Below are 17,314 nucleotides of genomic sequence, written 5' to 3'. Positions count from 1 at the left end.
CTCTCTTCTTTTCTTTCCGTCAGGAAAACCTTCACACCACGTTTTCAATAATTTGTTTTTGTACATTGATATACGTGTCAAATTTAATGATTATTAAAAATGGGGAACACTTATTGTCAAGTAAACAAAAGTTATAATTATGAGTGGGATAGGGCTGAACAAAGTATGATACTATCCTGCCCACTTCATTAAAAGGAACAATTATAATTTATGTGAATGAAAAAGAGGAGGACTGTTACATAGTTTGGAAGGAAGAAGTTAGTGGTAAGACCATAACCGCCTTAACTGTGAACAGTAATACACAGGAAGTAACATTTTATGATTCAGAGGAAGAGCAACTCTCTCTCAAAAGCAAAAGCTTTATGTCACATGTGCATGGCTTTTTAGTGATGACTTCCTGACTAGTTGTTCAGATGTAATGAAAGTAACAGGGTCCTCCAAATATTCATACATGAGATCTAATCTAACACAATGGGTAGAGGAAGTTTTGTATGTTCAATGTTGTAATGGGATTACAATACCTAATTGATTCCATTAGGGTTAATTTGTATACTCCCACTGGTCAACATAATTTTATCCTGATCTATTCTAATTGCACTGAAAATTGTTTTGTCAGCTATCGAACTGTAAATAAGTTTTGAAACAAAGGCCTGGTCTACACTACAAGTTTGTCGGATTTAGCAGCGTTAAATCCGAATTAACCCTGCACCCGTCCACACAACGAAGCCATTTTTTCGACATAAAGGGCTCTTAAAACCGATTTCTGCACTCCTCCCCAACAAGATTAGCGTTGAAATCGACATTGCCATTTCGAATTAGGGTTAGTGTGGACGCAATTCGAAGGTATTGGCCTTCGGGAGCTATCCCACAGTGTACCATTGTGACTGCTCTGGACAGCACTCTGAACTCGGATGCACTGGCCAGGTGTACAGGAAAAGCCCCGGGAACTTTTGAATCCCATTTCCTGTTTGGCCAGGTGAGCTCATCAGCACAGGTGACCATGCAGTCCCAGAATCGAAAAAGAGCTCCATCATGGACCGAACGGGAGGTACTGGATCTGATCCCTGTATAGGGAGAGGAATCCGTGCTATCAGAACTACGTTCCACAAGACAAAATGCCAAAACATTTCAAAAAATCTCAGAGGCCATGAGGGACAGAGGCTACATCAGGGACACTCTGTCTTAAAGCAAATGATGTATCATCCTGACCTTAAGAAACATATAAAACAATTAGAAAAAGAAAGCAAAGTAGTAACGATAACAGTGCACCATTCTACCCAAAAACTCAAAAAGATTCTCAAATGAGTAGCAAAGGAATCAGCATTTAGCCATTGGTGCGAAAATCTGTTTAACGGGTCTGCTTACTATAGTGAGGCTTGGAGTATTTTGCTGCACCCAGTGTTGGTGGTGTTAACTTCAACTTCTGATCATTATCTGTATGATACTCTTAGTATGTTGGGTAAAAAGAAAAGTTAACAATATAAAAGGATTAATTACAAATTAATTTCAAGTAAAGTATTGTAAAGTCATTCTTTTCAGATATCAAATGCCACTACAGATTGGCTTTGTTTGAACACAGTTTTGTATATAGGACGACCAAAATTTGAGTCCTGTACGACAACAGTGTAACCATTGGTGATAGCACAAGCAAGTAGAAGACTGTACTTGGCCATCAAGGAGGGGAGCTCTTATGGGGCAGTTGACATTTTGTTTTGTTACCCTCCATCTTTGTTTGGTTTCTTGTTGTCCTTTCTATTCTGTTTGGTGCTCTTTTTCATTTCTTATCCTGATTGGGTAAGCCACAGCAACAAGGAAAAGGCAGGAAAACCTAGCAGTCTGTTTAGAATCTGCCCGGCAACCCAAAAAGGCGGGCAAGGGTCACCTGACCCCAGTGGCAAAATCTGCCCAGTAACCAAAGACTAAAAAAGGACTCATCACAGTATGCTTCATGCTGCCCGTCCTAATGGCAGACTGTGCCTGTTCCACCTAACATCAGAGAAGACAGAAGATAGAAGACACCGACCTGTTCCTGAAGCCTCTGTTCCTGCTCCATTGTTCCTGTCCCGTGGTTCCCAAGTTCTTGGTTCCTGATTTGTGGCTCCTGGTCGGGTATTCCTGTTCCCATGTGGTCCAGTCCCAGTCAGACATCGTTGAGGATCTGCACAAGACTGAATAAAGTAGATCACTTCACTTTGTGTTATTTGTAACCCACATTGTTCTGGTTTTGGGTCCAGGCTTAACACCTATTGGGTGTTAATCCTCGGAGTGCTTTTTAATAAATCCTACTTGTTTTAAACCTTTAACCGTGAATAATGGTTGTTCTTGGGGGACTGCCATAGTTGATAGACGCTAATTTAAGGGACAAACCTGTAAGAGAGGGAGTCCTTAATAAAGATTTCTTCTAGAGATAGAAAAATTCCTGTAACAGGCCCCCTTTGAAGAATGGAATGGGGATAGTGGTTTGTAATAAACCTTAAAAAAAAAATCAACCCTCCCACTAAATCCCTTTTTTCCACTGATGGACTGTTGAGAACTGTGAATATTCTAACAACTGCAAAAACAGTGGAGTTTACAAGTTTCTGGGGCTTGCTCAGACATCTCCTCATATGGATATCAGGGCTGGCCCAAGGTCAGTCAGGGCTCGAATTAACATCTGGTGACAAGGGGAATCTAACATCATATTTATTGGAGGGAGAGAAAAAATGGTCAAGGGATTGGGGTTGTTATTAGTGAGGGGAGTGTTAATCCATTCACTGTGTCGGGCAGAAACTCCATTGCTAGAACCAGTGCAAACATCTGTGCTTGAGGATGACCTTACCCTCTTTATGTGGGAATAAGACCTTCCCCCCGTTTCTAAGCGGCTTTCAAGGGTGGCAAGGAGCCCAACTCACTTTCCTCTCCCCCAGCTCGCCCTTGGCTAATATGGGGAGAGATTCCCCTCCTGTGTCAAGCTACTTTAACCACTGCCTGAAATGACAAGCGCTAGTGCCTGGACAGCACGGCGATGGGCGCAGTATAAATCCCCAGACAAACCCCAGCCGCCTGCCCAAGACCGTTAAAAACAACCCTCCCCGCGACCGGGCTCCCCGCGGCGGCGATGTTCCGGGGAGTCCGGGCTCCCCTGCAGTCGGTCCGAGAGGAGCCTAGAAGTGACGGGGCCCCTTCGCCCTTCCTACAGCATCAGCGCACGCTACAGGCAGCCGCCAGCAGGAGCCCTGCTTCCATGGCGGGGCCGGGATGCTGAGGGGGTGGCCGAGAGGGGCCCTGAGCTCTCCGCAGACTAGAGCCTGCTGCTGGCTCCCCACCTCTGCTCCCGAAGCGGTGGGGCTTCGGGTCCGTTCCCCGGGCCTCCCCTTTGCCCCCGCCCAGCTAGCCTGGCCGGGCCGGGCGGGTGGCGCAGCTCTCGACGCTGGGTGGCGCTGCAGCCCCGCACTCCCGGCTCCGAGAAGCCAGAGCGATTCCTCCGCCGCAGCGTCTCCGCCCTTCGCCATGGCCGACGTGGAGGACGGAGACGAGCCGGGCGCCCCCCACTCTCACCCGGGCTCCTCGGGTGCCAAGGCGGGCGCTGCCGACAAGATGTTCTCGCTGAAGAAGTGGAACGCGGTGGCCATGTGGAGCTGGGACGTGGAGTGCGACACCTGCGCCATCTGCCGGGTACAGGTCATGGGTAAGGCGCCGGTGGGCCACGGCCTTCTCTCCGCCCTGGGCGGAGCCCCTGTACCTCCTCACTGCCCCTCCCCCACCGCGGCCAGAGCCCCACATCCTGGGGGAGGGACCTGTATCTGCTTACTGCCCCCCCGCGGGGAGAGTCCCACATCCTGGGGGGGAGGGGCCTCTATCTCCTCACTCTCCCCCGCCCCCGCGGGGAGAGCCCTGCAGCCTGGGGGGCCCTGTATCTCCTCACTGCCCCCTTCCCACGGCCAGAGCCCCACATCATGGGGGTCTGAATCCCCTCACTGCCTCCCTCCCCAGGAAAGCCCGGGGTTTCTGTTGGAGCTTGAACATACTGGGTTCCTTCTTTCCCACACGGACCTGTTTGCTGGGATGATACCAAGGCCATTTATGTAGTTCCTAATGCCATGCCTGTGTTTGTCCCACATCCTAAAAGTAATTGCACAAAAGATCCTGTGCTGGTACCAGTGGATGATGGTACCAGTGGTAGCTCTGTGTGTGTTTGTACGAGAAATAAATAACCAGAGGCATCACCTAAGCAATCAGCTTTACCGTGTAATATTCATACAGTTCTTCTTTATTTCCTTGAAATAAACTCTAGTTGGTTGACCTAGCCCAGCAGTTCTCATGTAGTGAGGGGACACAGAATAAACCAGCCTCTGTAGCCTACCATGTGGTGACTGACCATGGCTTCTGGTGCCATAAATGTGGTGGTTGTTCCTAATAGGTGATCCTCCTTAACTAGCCAAACAGAAGTTTCATGGCTTAAATTGGATCACTTACTGGAGTCCTTCCTCTCTGTGCAACTATTTCAACATGCTGAAGCCTTGTCTGTAGTCTGCTCTTCTCTTGCTACATTTCACCAGGAAATGGTTGCTCCTTGAGGGTGATATCTAGTGTTTTCTTTGTAAAAAGAAAAGGAGTACTTGTGGCACCTTAGAGACTAACAAATTTATTTGAGCGTAAGCTTTCGTGAGCTACAGCTCACTTCATCGGATGCATTCAGTGGCTTATGCTCAAATAAATTTGTTAGTGCTCGTGTTAGTTAGCAGACTAACACGGCTGCTACTCTGAAACCGGTATTCTTTGTGTTATCTGTTAATTATATCTTGCAAACCACTCTTGGATAAAAGATGTAAATGTAAGGTCACATTATTGCATTAGCTAAAAATTATTATCATTATATTTGTACAAATCTCCCCAACTGATTACAAATATTAACACTTATCCAAAAAAAGGCTCTTATACCCACTTGTCAGGTGTTACTTGAGTATCTACTTCCCAGTAATATTGCTGCAGCTGTACTTTGGCTGAAAACAATATTTAAAAGTAGCTTAAATTTTACAAATTAAGACATTGACAGCATAGCAATTACATATAATTATGATGACCTAAATACATCAAAAAGTGTGAATTTTTATTGCTGTTTGAGACTGGATAGCTCAGGGAGTTAATAATTGGAGACACGGAGCCTTTTCATCTCTAGGTCACTGTACAAATGCAGCTTGGATAAGGAGTAGTCCAAGTTACCATCTTATGTCTAGTCAGTGTTCTGCATGATGCAAATATGGTTTCTGTCCAATTTCCATTAGGTTGCTAGTCACATTACAAAAACCACTGCAGTTGGCAGACATTGGCAATTTCAGTAAAATGGCTAAGGCCTGAATGAATAGGGAAATTGAACTATCTTTTGTGTTGTAGAGACGGAATCTCCAGAAAATAAGAGACTTAACACTTTTATATAGGGCTTTTCATCCATGAATTTCAAACTGTTTTACAAAAATTGATAAGAAACCTCTTTTATGGGAAAACTGAGGTTAAGTGACTTGCCCAAAATCATTCTTCCACTGTTGTTCTGGGGAGCGAAAGATTGAGAATCCAATCTGAGTGCCCATCATGGCAATATCGAACATAACTAGCCCAGACATTTCTCATGTATTTTTGTCTGTCTCTAGAACAGTCTTTTGAGCTGGGAGAATTTATGAACATGCTAGAGGAAGAACTACTTTGGCCCAGAATGAAGTAGTGAAAAATATCTTATTTAGCTTGACTTTATACAAAAAGTTTTAGCATGGGTAGAAGACAGTTCACATGTGGTCTTAGTTGGGCTGGTAGACAAAGCTCACATCAGGACTAAGAAATTAGCCCCAGGTGCAATAGAATAACATTTTCTTAAAAATACAGTTTTTAGTAATATCCAGTTATGGATTTTACTGAACCTGACTTATGAGGAAGTCGAAATAGCACAAAAGCACTGTGGAGAATAGATCTGAGTTGATATCTCTACTCATGCCAATTGTGTCAAATCACAGAATTAAAGGGAAAAAAGACTTAGTTTAAAAGAAATCAAAATGTTTTCTGTGGAGCTAAATATGGAACTCTGCCTTTGTATTTTAGTTTTTAAAAAGTTATAGGATTTTGAGTGAATTTGATATTTCTGAAAGTGATTGACTGAAGACCCAGATGTTCGCAACAGGGATTAAAGTGTTGGAATGGTGCCCTACCTGTTATTTCTTATACACCATTGAGATTTCGACTCCTGGTTCTGTCCTGCCAAATATGCCAAGACTTCATTGCCCATTTGTCAAATTTTCCAACAAGAACCTTCTCCCATGCTGTTCCTTATGCATGAAAAGAGCATAAAACACTCCTCTACTATGACGCCTTCAAAAAATTTGATAGTGGCCACTGATGATTGTGATGATTACAGTCATCTCACCTGTTACTGTGTGCTTACCCTGCCTTTGTGTTGTATTTCCTGTCTTAGACAGGAAGCTCTTCTGGACAGGGAACCACTTATTATTGTTTGTATAACCCCTAGAACAACTATGTTTGGGTCTCTAGGTGCTACTGCAATACAAATAATAAATAATGAGTGAAACCCGTGATTGTCTACTAAAGGAAGAGCTGCTCTCCTCTGTCTTATTTGGGGAAACAATGCTGCCTCAGCACTCCCATTTCTCTTTGCTGTTTGATGACTGACTAGGGGTATGTCTACAGTACGAAATTAGGTCGAATTTATAGAAGTCGGTTTTGTAGAAAGCGTTTTTATATAGTTGATTGTGTGTGTCCCCACACCAATGCTCTAAGTGCATGTAGTCAGCAGAGTGTGTCCACAGTACTGAGGCAACCGTCGACTTCCGGAGCATTGCACTGTGGGTGGCTATCCCACAGTTCCCACAGTCTCTGCTGCCCATTTGAATTCTGGGTAGAAATCCCAGTGCCTGATGGGGCTTAAACATTGTCGTGGGTGGTTCTGGGTACATATCGTCAGGCCCCCGTTCCCTCCCTCCCTCCGTGAAAGCAAGGGCAGATAATCGTTTTGCGCCTTTGTTCTTGAGTTACCTGTGCAGACGCCATACCACGGCAAGCATGGAGCCCGCTCAGCTAACAGTCACCATATGTCTCCTGGGTGCTGGCAGACGCGGTACTTCATTGCTACACAGCAGTAGTTTATTGCCTTTTGGCAGCAGACAGTGCAGTATGACTGGTAGCCATCATCGATGTAGTCCTGGGTGCTTTTTTAACCGGGCGCCTGGGCAAACATGGGAGTGACTCAGCCAGGTCATTTCCCTTGTTTCGTCTCGTGGCGATTCAGTCCTGCACTGTCTTTTAATCTGCAGCTAGCAGAAGATGATGGCCAGTAGTCATACTGCACCATCTTCTGCTGAGCACCCAGGTGTTGACGATGGCTAGCAGTCGTACTGCACAGTCTGCTGCCAGCACGATGTATAAAGATAGATGAAGTGGTTCAAAACAAGAAATAGACCAGATTTGTTTTGTATTCATTTTCTCCTCCCTCCCTCCCTCTGTGAAATCAACGGCCTGCTAAACCCAGTTTTGAGTTCTATCCTTGAGGGGGCCATTCAGTTTCTCGCAAAGCCACCCCCTTTGTTGATTTTAATTCCCTGTAAGCCAACCCTGTAAGCCATGTCGTCAGTTGCCCCTCCCTCCGTCAGGGCAACAGCAGACAATCATTCCGCCCATTTTTCTGTGCAGACGCCATACCACGGCAAGCATGGAGCCCGCTCAGATCACTTGGGCAATTAGGAGCACATTAAACGCCACATGCATTATCCAGCAGTATATGCAGAACCAGAACCTGGCAAAGCGATACCGGGCGAGTAGGCGACGTCAGCACGGTGACGTGAGTGATGAGGACATGGACACAGACTTCTCTCAAAGCATGGGCCCTGGCAATATGGTCATCATGGTGCTAATGGGGCAGGTTCATGCGGTGGAACGCTGATTCTGGGCTCGGGAAACAAGCACAGACTGGTGGGACCGCATAGTGTTGCAGGTCTGGGATGATTCCCAGTGGCTGTGAAACTTTCGCATGCGTAAGGGCACTTTCATGCAACTTTGTGACTTGCTTTCCCCTGCCCTGAGGCGCAAGAATACCAAGATGAGAGCAGCCCTCACAGTTGAAAAGCGAATGGCAATAGCCCTGTGGAAGCTTGAAACGCCAGACAGCTACCGGTCAGTCAGGAATCAGTTTGGAGTGGACAAATCTACTGTGCGGGCTGCTATGATGCAAGTAGCCAATGCAATCAAAGATCTGCTGAAATCAAGGGTAGTGACCCTGGGAAATGTGCAGGTCATAGTGGATGGCTTTGCTGCAATGGGATTCCCTAACTGTGGTGGGGCCATAGATGGAATCCATATCCCTATCTTGGCACCGGAGCACCAAGCTAGCGAGTACATAAACCGCAAGGGGTACTTTTCAATAGTGCTGCAAGCACTGGTGGATCACAAGGGACGTTTCACCAACATCAACGTGGGATGGCCGGGAAAGGTACATGACACTCGCATCTTCAGGAACTCTGGTCTGTTTCAAAAGCTGCAGGAAGGGACTTTATTCCCAGACCAGAAAATAACCTTTGGGGATGTTGAAATGCCTATAGTTATCCTTGGGGACCCAGCCTACCCCTTAATGCCATGGCTCATGGAGCCATACACAGGCAGCCTGGACAGTAGTCAGGAGCTGTTCAACTACAGGCTGAGCAAGTGCAGAATGGTGGTAGAATGTGCATTTGGACGTTTAAAAGCATGCTGGCGCAGTTTACTGACTCGGTTAGACCTCAGCAAAACCAATATTCCCAGTGTTATTACTGCTTGCTGTGCGCTCCACAATATCTGTGAGAGTAAGGGGGAGACGTTTATGGCGGGGTGGGAGGTTGAGGCAAATCGTCTGGCTGCTGGTTACGCACAGCCAGACACCAGGGCGGTAAGAAGAGCACAGGAGGGCGCGGTGCGCATCAGAGAAGCTTTGAAAACGAGTTTCATGACTGGCCAGGCTACGGTGTGAAAGTTCTGTTTGTTTCTCCTTGATGAAACCCCCACCCCTTGCTTCACTCTAGTTCCCTGTAAGCTAACCACCCTCCCCACCTCCCTTCGATCACCAATTGCAGAGGCAATAAAGTCATTGTTGCTTCACATTCATGCATTCTTTATTCATTCATCACGCAATAGGGGGATAACTGCCAAGGTAGCCCAAGAAGGGTGGTGGAAGAGAGAAGCACCAGGAGGGGTGGTGGAGGAGGGAAGGACAAGGCCACACAGCACTTTAAAAGTTTAAAACTTATTGAATGCCAGCCTTCTGTTGCTGGGGCAATCCTCTGGGGTGGAGTGGCTGGGTGGCCGGAGGGGCCCCCCCACCACGTTCTTGGGCATCTGGGTGAGGAGGCTATAGAACTTGGGGAGGAGGACGGTTGGTTACACAGGGGCTGTAGCGGAGGTCTGTGCTCCTGCTGCCTTTCCCGCAGCTCAACCATACGCTGGAGCATATTGGTTTGATCCTCCAGCAGCCTCAGCATTGAATCCTGCCTCCTCTCATCACGCTGCTGCCACCTTTCAGCTTCAGTCCTCTCTTCAGCCCGTCACTTACTCTCTTCAGCCCGCCACCTCTCCTCCCGGTCATTTTGTGCTTTCCTGCACTCTGACATTGTCTACCTCATGCATTCGTCTTTGCTCTGTCATTGTGGGAGGACAGCATGAGCTCAGAGAACATTTCATCACGAGTGCGTTTTTTTCGCCTTCTAATCTTCACTAGCTTCTGGGAAGGAAAAGATCCTGTGATCCTTGAAAGACATGCAGCTGGTGGAGAGAAAAAAAGGGACAGTGGTATTTAAAAAGACACATTTTATAGAACAATGGGTACACTCTTTCACGGTAAACCTTGCTGTTAACATTACATACATAGCACATGTGCTTTCGTTACAAGGTCGCATTTTGCCTCCCCCCAGCACGTGGCTAGCCCCTCCCTGTTGCTAACAGCGGGGAACATTTTTGTTCAGCCACAGGCAAACAGCCCAGCAGGAACGGGCACCTCTGAGTGTCCCCTTAAGAAAAGCACCCTATTTCAACCAGGTGACCATGAATGATATCACTCTCCTGAGGATAACACAGAGAGATAAAGAACGGATGTTGTTTGAATGCCAGCAAACATACACTGCAGTGCTTTGTTCTACAATGATTCCCGACTACATGCTACTGGCCTGGAGTGGTAAAGTGTCCTACCATGGTGGATGGAATAAGGCTGCCCTCCCCAGAAACCTTTTGCAAAGGCTTTGAGAGTATATCCAGGAGAGCCATGAATGCCAGGGCAAATTAATCATTAAACATGCTTGCTTTTAAACCATGTATAGTATTTTGAAAGGTACACTCACCAGAGGTCCCTTCTCCACCTGGCGGGTCCGGGAGGCAGCCTTGGGTGGGTTCGGGGGGTACTGGCTCCAGGTCCAGGGTGAGAAACAGTTCCTGGCTGTCGGGAAAAATGGTTTCTCCACTTGCTTGCTGTGAGCTATCTACAACCTCATCATCATCATTTTCCTCGTCCCCAAAACCTGCTTCCGTGTTGCCTCCATCTCCATTGAAGGAGTCAAACAACATGGCTGGGGTAGTGGTGGCTGAACCCCCTAAAACGGCATACAGCTCATCATAGAAGCGGCATGTTTGGGGCTCTGACCCGGAGCGGCCGTTCGCCTCTCTGGTTTTCTGGTAGGCTTGCCTCAGCTCCTTAAGTTTCACGCGGCACTGCTTCGGGTCCCTGTTATGGCTTCTGTCCTTCATGCCCTGGGAGATTTTGACAAATGTTTTGGCATTTCAAAAACTGGAACGGAGTTCTGATAGCACGGATTCCTCTCCCCATACAGCGATCAGATCCCGTACCTCCCGTTCGGTCCATGCTGGAGCTCTTTTGCTATTCTGGGACTGCTGCATGGTCACCTCCTCTGATGAGCTCTGCATGGTCACCTGCAGCTTGCCACACTGGCCAAATAGGAAATTGAAATTCAAAAGTTCGCGGGCCTTTTCCTGTCTACCTGGCCAGTGCATCTGAGTTGAGAGTGCTGTCCAGAGCGGTCACAATGGAGCACTCTGAGATAGCTCCTGGAGGCCAATACCATCTGATTGCATACACAGTACCCCAAATTTGACCCAGCAAGCCAATTTCAGCGCTAATCCCCTTGTCGGGGGTGGAGTAAGGAAATTGATTTTAAGAGCCCTTTAAGTCAAAAAAAGGGCTTCGTCGTGTGGACAGGTGCAGGGTTAAATCGACTTAACGCTGCTAAATTCGACCTCAACTCCTAGTGTAGACCAGGGCTCGGTGAGGAATCTGAAGTGGGAGCAGCAGTAAGTGCTTACATAGTTTTCAGAGTAGCAGCCGTGTTAGTCTGTATTCGCCAAAAGAAAAGGAGTACTTGTGGCACCTTAGAGACTAACAAATTTATTTGAACATAAGCTTTCGTGAGCTACAGCATCCGATGAAGTGAGCTGTAGCTCACGAAAGCTTATGCTCAAATAAATTTGTTAGTGTCTAAGGTGCCACAAGTACGCCTTTTCTTTTTGCTTACATAGTGTGGAGCAGCAGCTGATGTACTACTCCAACTGGAAGTCCCATATCCTTATTCCTTTCTGTCCCATGCAAGATTAGACACCCATTTAAAAAATATGTATTATACGTCCCCATTGGTCTCTGTGCAATGTAAGTAAAACTAATAAATGATCTAAAAGTATGGTGTGGTCTCTTCACTTACATTACACGACTAATAAATGATCTAAAAGTATAAGGTGTGGGTGTGTGTTTTTATATTCTGGTGAAGTTTAAGGTACTCATCAAGTAAAATTGCTGTGTAAAAAAAGGTGGTGTGGGGCAGGGTTTGATGGGAGGCTGAAAAACAATAGAATTGTGAAAAGAAAAGGAGTACTTGTGGTACCTTAGAGACTAACCAATTTATTTGAGCATGAGCTTTTGTGAGCTACAGCTCACTTCATTGGATGCTGTAGCTCACGAAAGCTTATGCTCAAATAAATTGGTTAGTCTCTAAGGTGCCACAAGTACTCCTTTTCTTTTTGCGAATACAGACTAACACGGCTGCTACTCTGAAACCTGTCAATAGAATTGTGAGTGATTTCCTTAAAAGGAGATGCTGATGTCTGAAAAACAGATTGCTGAAGTTGGAGGTTGCATGTATACTTGCAGTTCTCTTGTTTAATTTTTAATATGCTTGAGTGGATTTGGCACAAGTCTCCCAATGGTCACATATACAAAAAGGAGATTTCTTTTGCAGCAGAGCTTGTGAAAATGTCACAACAAAATGGAGGGTTTTACAGTTTCCAGTTCTTTTTACTGTCTGTAAACGTATATTTTTGTTTTGGTATGCATAGTGCTTGTATTTTATATTCCTTTTTATCTAATAAATACAATTGAACTAGATGGCAGAATTTGAGCTTTTACCTTTATAAATATGTTTCAGGGTTTATATTTCCATTAGAAAAGCCAGTTTTAAGAATTGTCTTCTGAGCATCAAATTGAGTTTTGTTCTTGTTTGCTTTTAGATGCCTGTCTTAGATGTCAAGCTGAAAACAAACAAGAAGATTGTGTTGGTATGTAGTGATTTCATTCTCATGTTTTTCAGCAAAGGGTTTTTCTCAGTGGGGTGCTTTTTTAAGTTTGAAGATAATACTAATTTTATTAATGAGCAAAAATAAACTGTACAGCAATACTAATGTAAAAAGACACACTGTCAGAAAAGTACTTGACTGAACAAATCTGTAGTCATTTATATATGTGAGTGGGAAGAACTAGTTCTATAATTCAGGACAGACTACTGTAGACTTTTGAGTTAGATAGGAAATAGCTACTGTATCTTCTTTTAAGATAGATGCTAGAAGATATAACAGAAGAACTTCACTGAAACAAGCAAGGGTGGAATAAAATTATTCTAGCCTTTGAACAATCTCTGATGTAGCTGAGAGCCCATTTTATATGCTTATGTAATAATATCCTATGGTGTTTTATTTATCATGTATCACAACTTTGAACTTTAAAAATTCAAATAAAATGTTAATTAGAATTTGCTCATATGCCCTTAAACCTTTGGTACATGATGAAAAATCAACACTGAAATGGTACACTAACTATACCTAACTAATGAACCAGTAAAAACCACTCACAGCCTCCACTCGTCCCTCAGTAGTGTTCATAGTATTATGTATTTATATAGTGCACAGCACCGTGCTAAGCATTCTACAGTTGTGTAAGAATATGAAAGTATGTGTATATGTCTCTTGAATTAGAAATAAATTGGTAGACATGCTTTTAGTGGCTAATTTAGGGTTTTTGATTTCAAAAGGGCTGACTCTCAAAAATTAAGGAAATTAGTTAGGGAAGTGGATTGGACTGAAGAATTTATAGATCTAAAGGTAGAGGAGGCCTGGGATTATTTTAAATCAAAGCTTCAGAAGCTATCGGAAGCCTGCATCCCAAGAAAGGGGAAAAAATTCATAGGCAGGAGTTGTAGACCAAGCTGGATGAGCAAGCATCTCAGAGAGGTGATTAAGAAAAAGCAGAAAGCATACAGGGAGTGGAAGAAGGGAGGGATCAGCAAGGAAAGCTATCTTATTGAGGTCAGAACATGTAGGGATAAAGTGAGACAGGCTAAAAGTCAAGTAGAGTTGGACCTTGCAAAGGGAATTAAAACCAATAGTAAAAGGTTCTATAGTCATATAAATAAGAAGAAAACAAAGAAAGAAGAAGTGGGACCGCTAAACACTGAGGATGGAGTGGAGGTCAAGGATAATCTAGGCATGGCCCAATATCTAAACAAATACTTTGCCTCAGTCTTCAATAAGACTAAAGAGAATCTTAAGGATAATGGTAGCATGACAAATGGGAATGAGGATATGGAGGTAGACATTACCATATTTGAGGTAGAAGTGAAACTCAGACAACTTAATGGGACTAAATCGGGGGGCCCAGATAATCTTCATCCAAGAATATTAAAGGAATTGGCACATGAAATTTCAAGCCCATTAGTAAGAATTTTTAATGAATCTGTAAACTCAGGAGTTGTACCGTATGATTGGAGAATTGCTAACATAGTTCCTATTTTTAAAAAAGGGAAAAAAAGTGATCCGGGTAATTATAGGCCTGTTAGTTTGACATCTGTAGTATGCAAGGTCTTGGAAAAAATTTTGAAGGAGAAGGTAGTTAAGGACATTGAAGTCAATGGTAAATGGGACAAAATACAACATGGTTTTACAAAAGGTAGATCGTGCCAAGCCAACCTGATCTCCTTCTTTGAGAAAGTAACAGATTTTTTAGACAAAGGAAACGCAGTGGATCTAATTTACCTAGATTTTAGTAAGGCGTTTGATACTGTGCCACATGGGGAATTATTAGTTAAATTGGATAAGATGGGGATCAATAGGAAAATTGAAAGGTGGATAAGGAACTGGTTAAAGGGGAGACTACAGCGGGCCCTACTGAAAGGTCAACTGTCAGGCTGGAGGGAGGTTACCAGTGGAGTTCTTCAAGGATCGGTTTTGGGACCAATCTTATTTAATCTTTTTATTACTGACCTTGGCACAAAAAGTGGGAGTGTGCTAATAAAGTTTGCGGATGATACAAACCTGGGAGGTATTGCCAATTTAGAGAAAGACAGGGATATCCTACAGGAGGATCTGGATGACCTTGTAAACTGGAGTAATAGTAATAGGATGAAATTTAATAGTGAGAAGTGTAAGGTCATGCATTTAGGGATTAATAACAAGAATTTTAGTTATAAGCTAGGGACACATCAATTAGAAGTAACGGAGGAGGAAAAGGACCTTGGAGTATTGGTTGATCATGGGATGACTATTAGCTGCCAATGTGATATGGCCGTGAAAAAAGCTAATGCGGTCTTGGGATGCATCAGGAGAGGTATTTCCAGTAGGGATAAGGAGGTTTTAGTACCATTATACAAGGCACCGGTGAGACCTCACCTGGAATACTGTGTGCAGTTCTGTTATCCCATGTTTAAGAAGGATGAATTCAAACTGGAACAGGTACAGAGAAGGGCTACTAGGATGATCCGAGGAATGGAAAACTTGTCTTATGAAAGGAGACTCAAGGAGCTTGGCTTGTTTAGCCTAACTAAAAGGAGGTTGAGGGGAGATATGATTGCTCTCTATAAATATATCAGAGGGATAAATACTGGAGAGGGAGAGGAATTATTTAAGCTCAGTACCAGTGTGGATACAAGAACAAATGGATATAAACTGGCCACCAGGAAATTTAGACTAGAAATTAGACAAAGGTTTCTAACCATCAGAGGAGTGAAGTTTTGGAATAGCCTTCCAAGGGAAGCAGTGGGGGCAAAAGATCTATCTGGCTTTAAGATTAAACTCGATAAGTTTATGGAGGAGATGGTATGATGGGATAACATGGTTTTGGTAATTAAATATTCATGGTAAATAGGCCCAATGGCCTGTGATGGGATATTAGATGGGGTGGGATCCGAGTTACCCAGGAAAGAATTTTCTGTAGTATCTGGCTGATGAATCTTGCCCATATGCTCAGGGTTTAGCTGATCGCCATATTTGGGGTCGGGAAGGAATTTTCTTCCAGGGCAGATTGGAAGAGGCCCTGGAGGTTTTTCGCCTTCCTCTGTAGCATGGGGCACGGGTCACTTGCTGGAGGATTCTCTGCTCCTTGAAGTCTTTAAACTACGATTTGAGGACTACAATAGCACAGATATAGGTGTGAGGTTTTTTGCAGGAGTGGTGGGTGAAATTCTGTGGCCTGTGTTGTGCAGGAGGTCAGACTAGATGATCATAATGGTCCCTTCTGACCTAAATATCTATGAATGTGTGAGACATAACCCTGTAGAACACAATATTCTATTTATGAAAAATACTTTCAAACCAGTAACACTAATCTAGTCTCAATCAATAAATCATTATAATGTATTATTGCCTCAAATATCATATAACCCTCTATTTGCTGTAAAAATCTGAGTTAGATTGTTAGACCTCTTAATTGTGAATGTAGTTTGTACATCTATATTAAACAGTGTAACTGGAACATATCAAGTATTTTTCTTTTCTTTCAGTTGTCTGGGGAGAATGTAATCATTCCTTCCACAATTGCTGCATGTCCCTGTGGGTGAAACAGAACAATCGCTGTCCCCTCTGTCAACAGGACTGGGTGGTCCAGAGAATAGGCAAATGAAAACATTGGCAGTTTTTCTGTTGAACTTGTTTGAAGCAATATATGTCTGATGCCATATATCCATATGAAAGGGAGGAACACTCTAACTGTGGCATGATTCATTCAATTTATATCTATGTTAAAAGAATACTATGGTTTTGTTGTGCTTGAACATGCTCTAATGTGTTGGTGTGCCATTCTGTCTGATCTTATTTCAGCATCCTTCCACAGCTAAGGACATAGGCACGCTACCTTAGAGTGAGTCTGTCTGTCAATGTTCTGGTGTGAATTGTATCAACTGCTTAGAAATGCTGTGGTGCCGAAAATACACAATTACAATCTACCACCAAACCACCATAAATAATTTTGCCTGATCGTGATTTTTTGACTAAAATAAATAGTGTGTGAAACATTCATTTTTACTGTTGTTTTTTTCCCCCTTCTCCCCACCCCATCCCCCGGTCCCCCGTATGGTAGAAACCTCTTATTTAAGTTTTAGTACAGGCTTGGTTTTGTGATGGCTTAAAAAATCTGACTCTACAGTTCATTGAATATTAATAGCCTTTTATTTTATAATGATATGTATGTGGTTTCTCCAACATACAGTATTAAACTTTTACCATATTAGGATTTTTATTGTAATTTCTAGTAAAAACAATGGGGAATGTCTTTAATCCAGTATTGGGCCACTTTAATAACCATATTTGAAATTAATTAGCTGGCGAAGTGAAAATATTGGTTAGGAACTAGCTGACTCATGGATGTATCTTAAATAAATTGAGAACCATGTCTATAAATTGTTTCAAATATATAATTGACAAAATAGATGTTACAAAGAAAGCATATGCTAATTAAATGTATTAAGAATCTAATGCAGCACATTGTTTCATCTTGTCAGTATAAGCAGGTCCATTTGGGAACATGTTTTGTATCCGTTTGTCTATTTCATCAGATTGGTAGACTTATATTTTCATGTAATAACAATTGTTGTTTTGCCTTTTGTAACGGGAAGGCTTGAGGATTTCATTAGGTTATTTTTATGTATGGACAACCCTGTTTTAATTTTTGGGTTTTTTACTTATATTTAATTGCTTGTCCTTAATTCTTTTAGTTGCCTTTAATGCCTACAGGAAACATATGGCCTATGAACAAGATTTGAGTGAATTT

The 17,314-nt window shown here is 43.5% G+C and overlaps 1 protein-coding gene and 1 long non-coding RNA gene across 3 annotated transcripts in view; one reads left to right on the top strand and one right to left on the bottom strand.

Moving 5' to 3' along the window:
- Positions 1-3,748, bottom strand: part of LOC141993967 (uncharacterized) — a 33,639-nt gene extending 29,891 nt beyond the window's left edge. Inside the window, exons 1-2 of the long non-coding RNA XR_012640979.1 lie at positions 3,306-3,748; positions 2,024-2,168 (exon numbers count right to left, since the gene is read on the bottom strand). This is a non-coding gene — a long non-coding RNA (uncharacterized LOC141993967). The remainder of the gene's footprint in view (positions 1-2,023; positions 2,169-3,305) is intronic.
- RNF7 (ring finger protein 7) lies at positions 3,415-16,603 on the top strand. 2 transcript variants are annotated; one of them, XM_074963846.1, is made up of 3 exons: positions 3,415-3,654; positions 12,511-12,558; positions 16,050-16,603. In XM_074963846.1, the coding sequence occupies exons 1-3, from the start codon at positions 3,490-3,492 to the stop codon at positions 16,104-16,106; spliced, it is 270 nt and encodes an 89-aa protein (XP_074819947.1). In that variant the 5' UTR covers positions 3,415-3,489; the 3' UTR covers positions 16,107-16,603. The 2 variants fall into 2 exon arrangements, with proteins under 2 accessions (XP_074819947.1, XP_074819946.1); XM_074963845.1 differs by having other exon boundaries at positions 3,418-3,667; positions 16,050-16,595.
- The last annotated feature ends 711 nt before the right edge of the window (positions 16,604-17,314 follow it).

This window comes from Natator depressus, chromosome 9 (assembly GCF_965152275.1).
Source record: "Natator depressus isolate rNatDep1 chromosome 9, rNatDep2.hap1, whole genome shotgun sequence".
NCBI lineage: Eukaryota > Metazoa > Chordata > Testudines > Cheloniidae > Natator > Natator depressus.
This window is presented reverse-complemented; position numbering and strand designations above follow the sequence as displayed.

What these genes read in the sequence shown, in the direction of transcription:
- RNF7 (XM_074963845.1), top strand. Translation starts at nt 3,490, where the DNA reads ATGGCCGACGTGGAGGACGGAGACGAGCCGGGCGCCCCCCACTCTCAC. An exon ending in CTGCCGGGTACAGGTCATGG is followed by an intron (nt 3,668 to 12,510) that starts GTAAGGCGCCGG and finishes GTTTGCTTTTAG; the next exon opens with ATGCCTGTCTTAGATGTCAA. An exon ending in CAAACAAGAAGATTGTGTTG is followed by an intron (nt 12,559 to 16,049) that starts GTATGTAGTGAT and finishes CTTTTCTTTCAG; the next exon opens with TTGTCTGGGGAGAATGTAAT.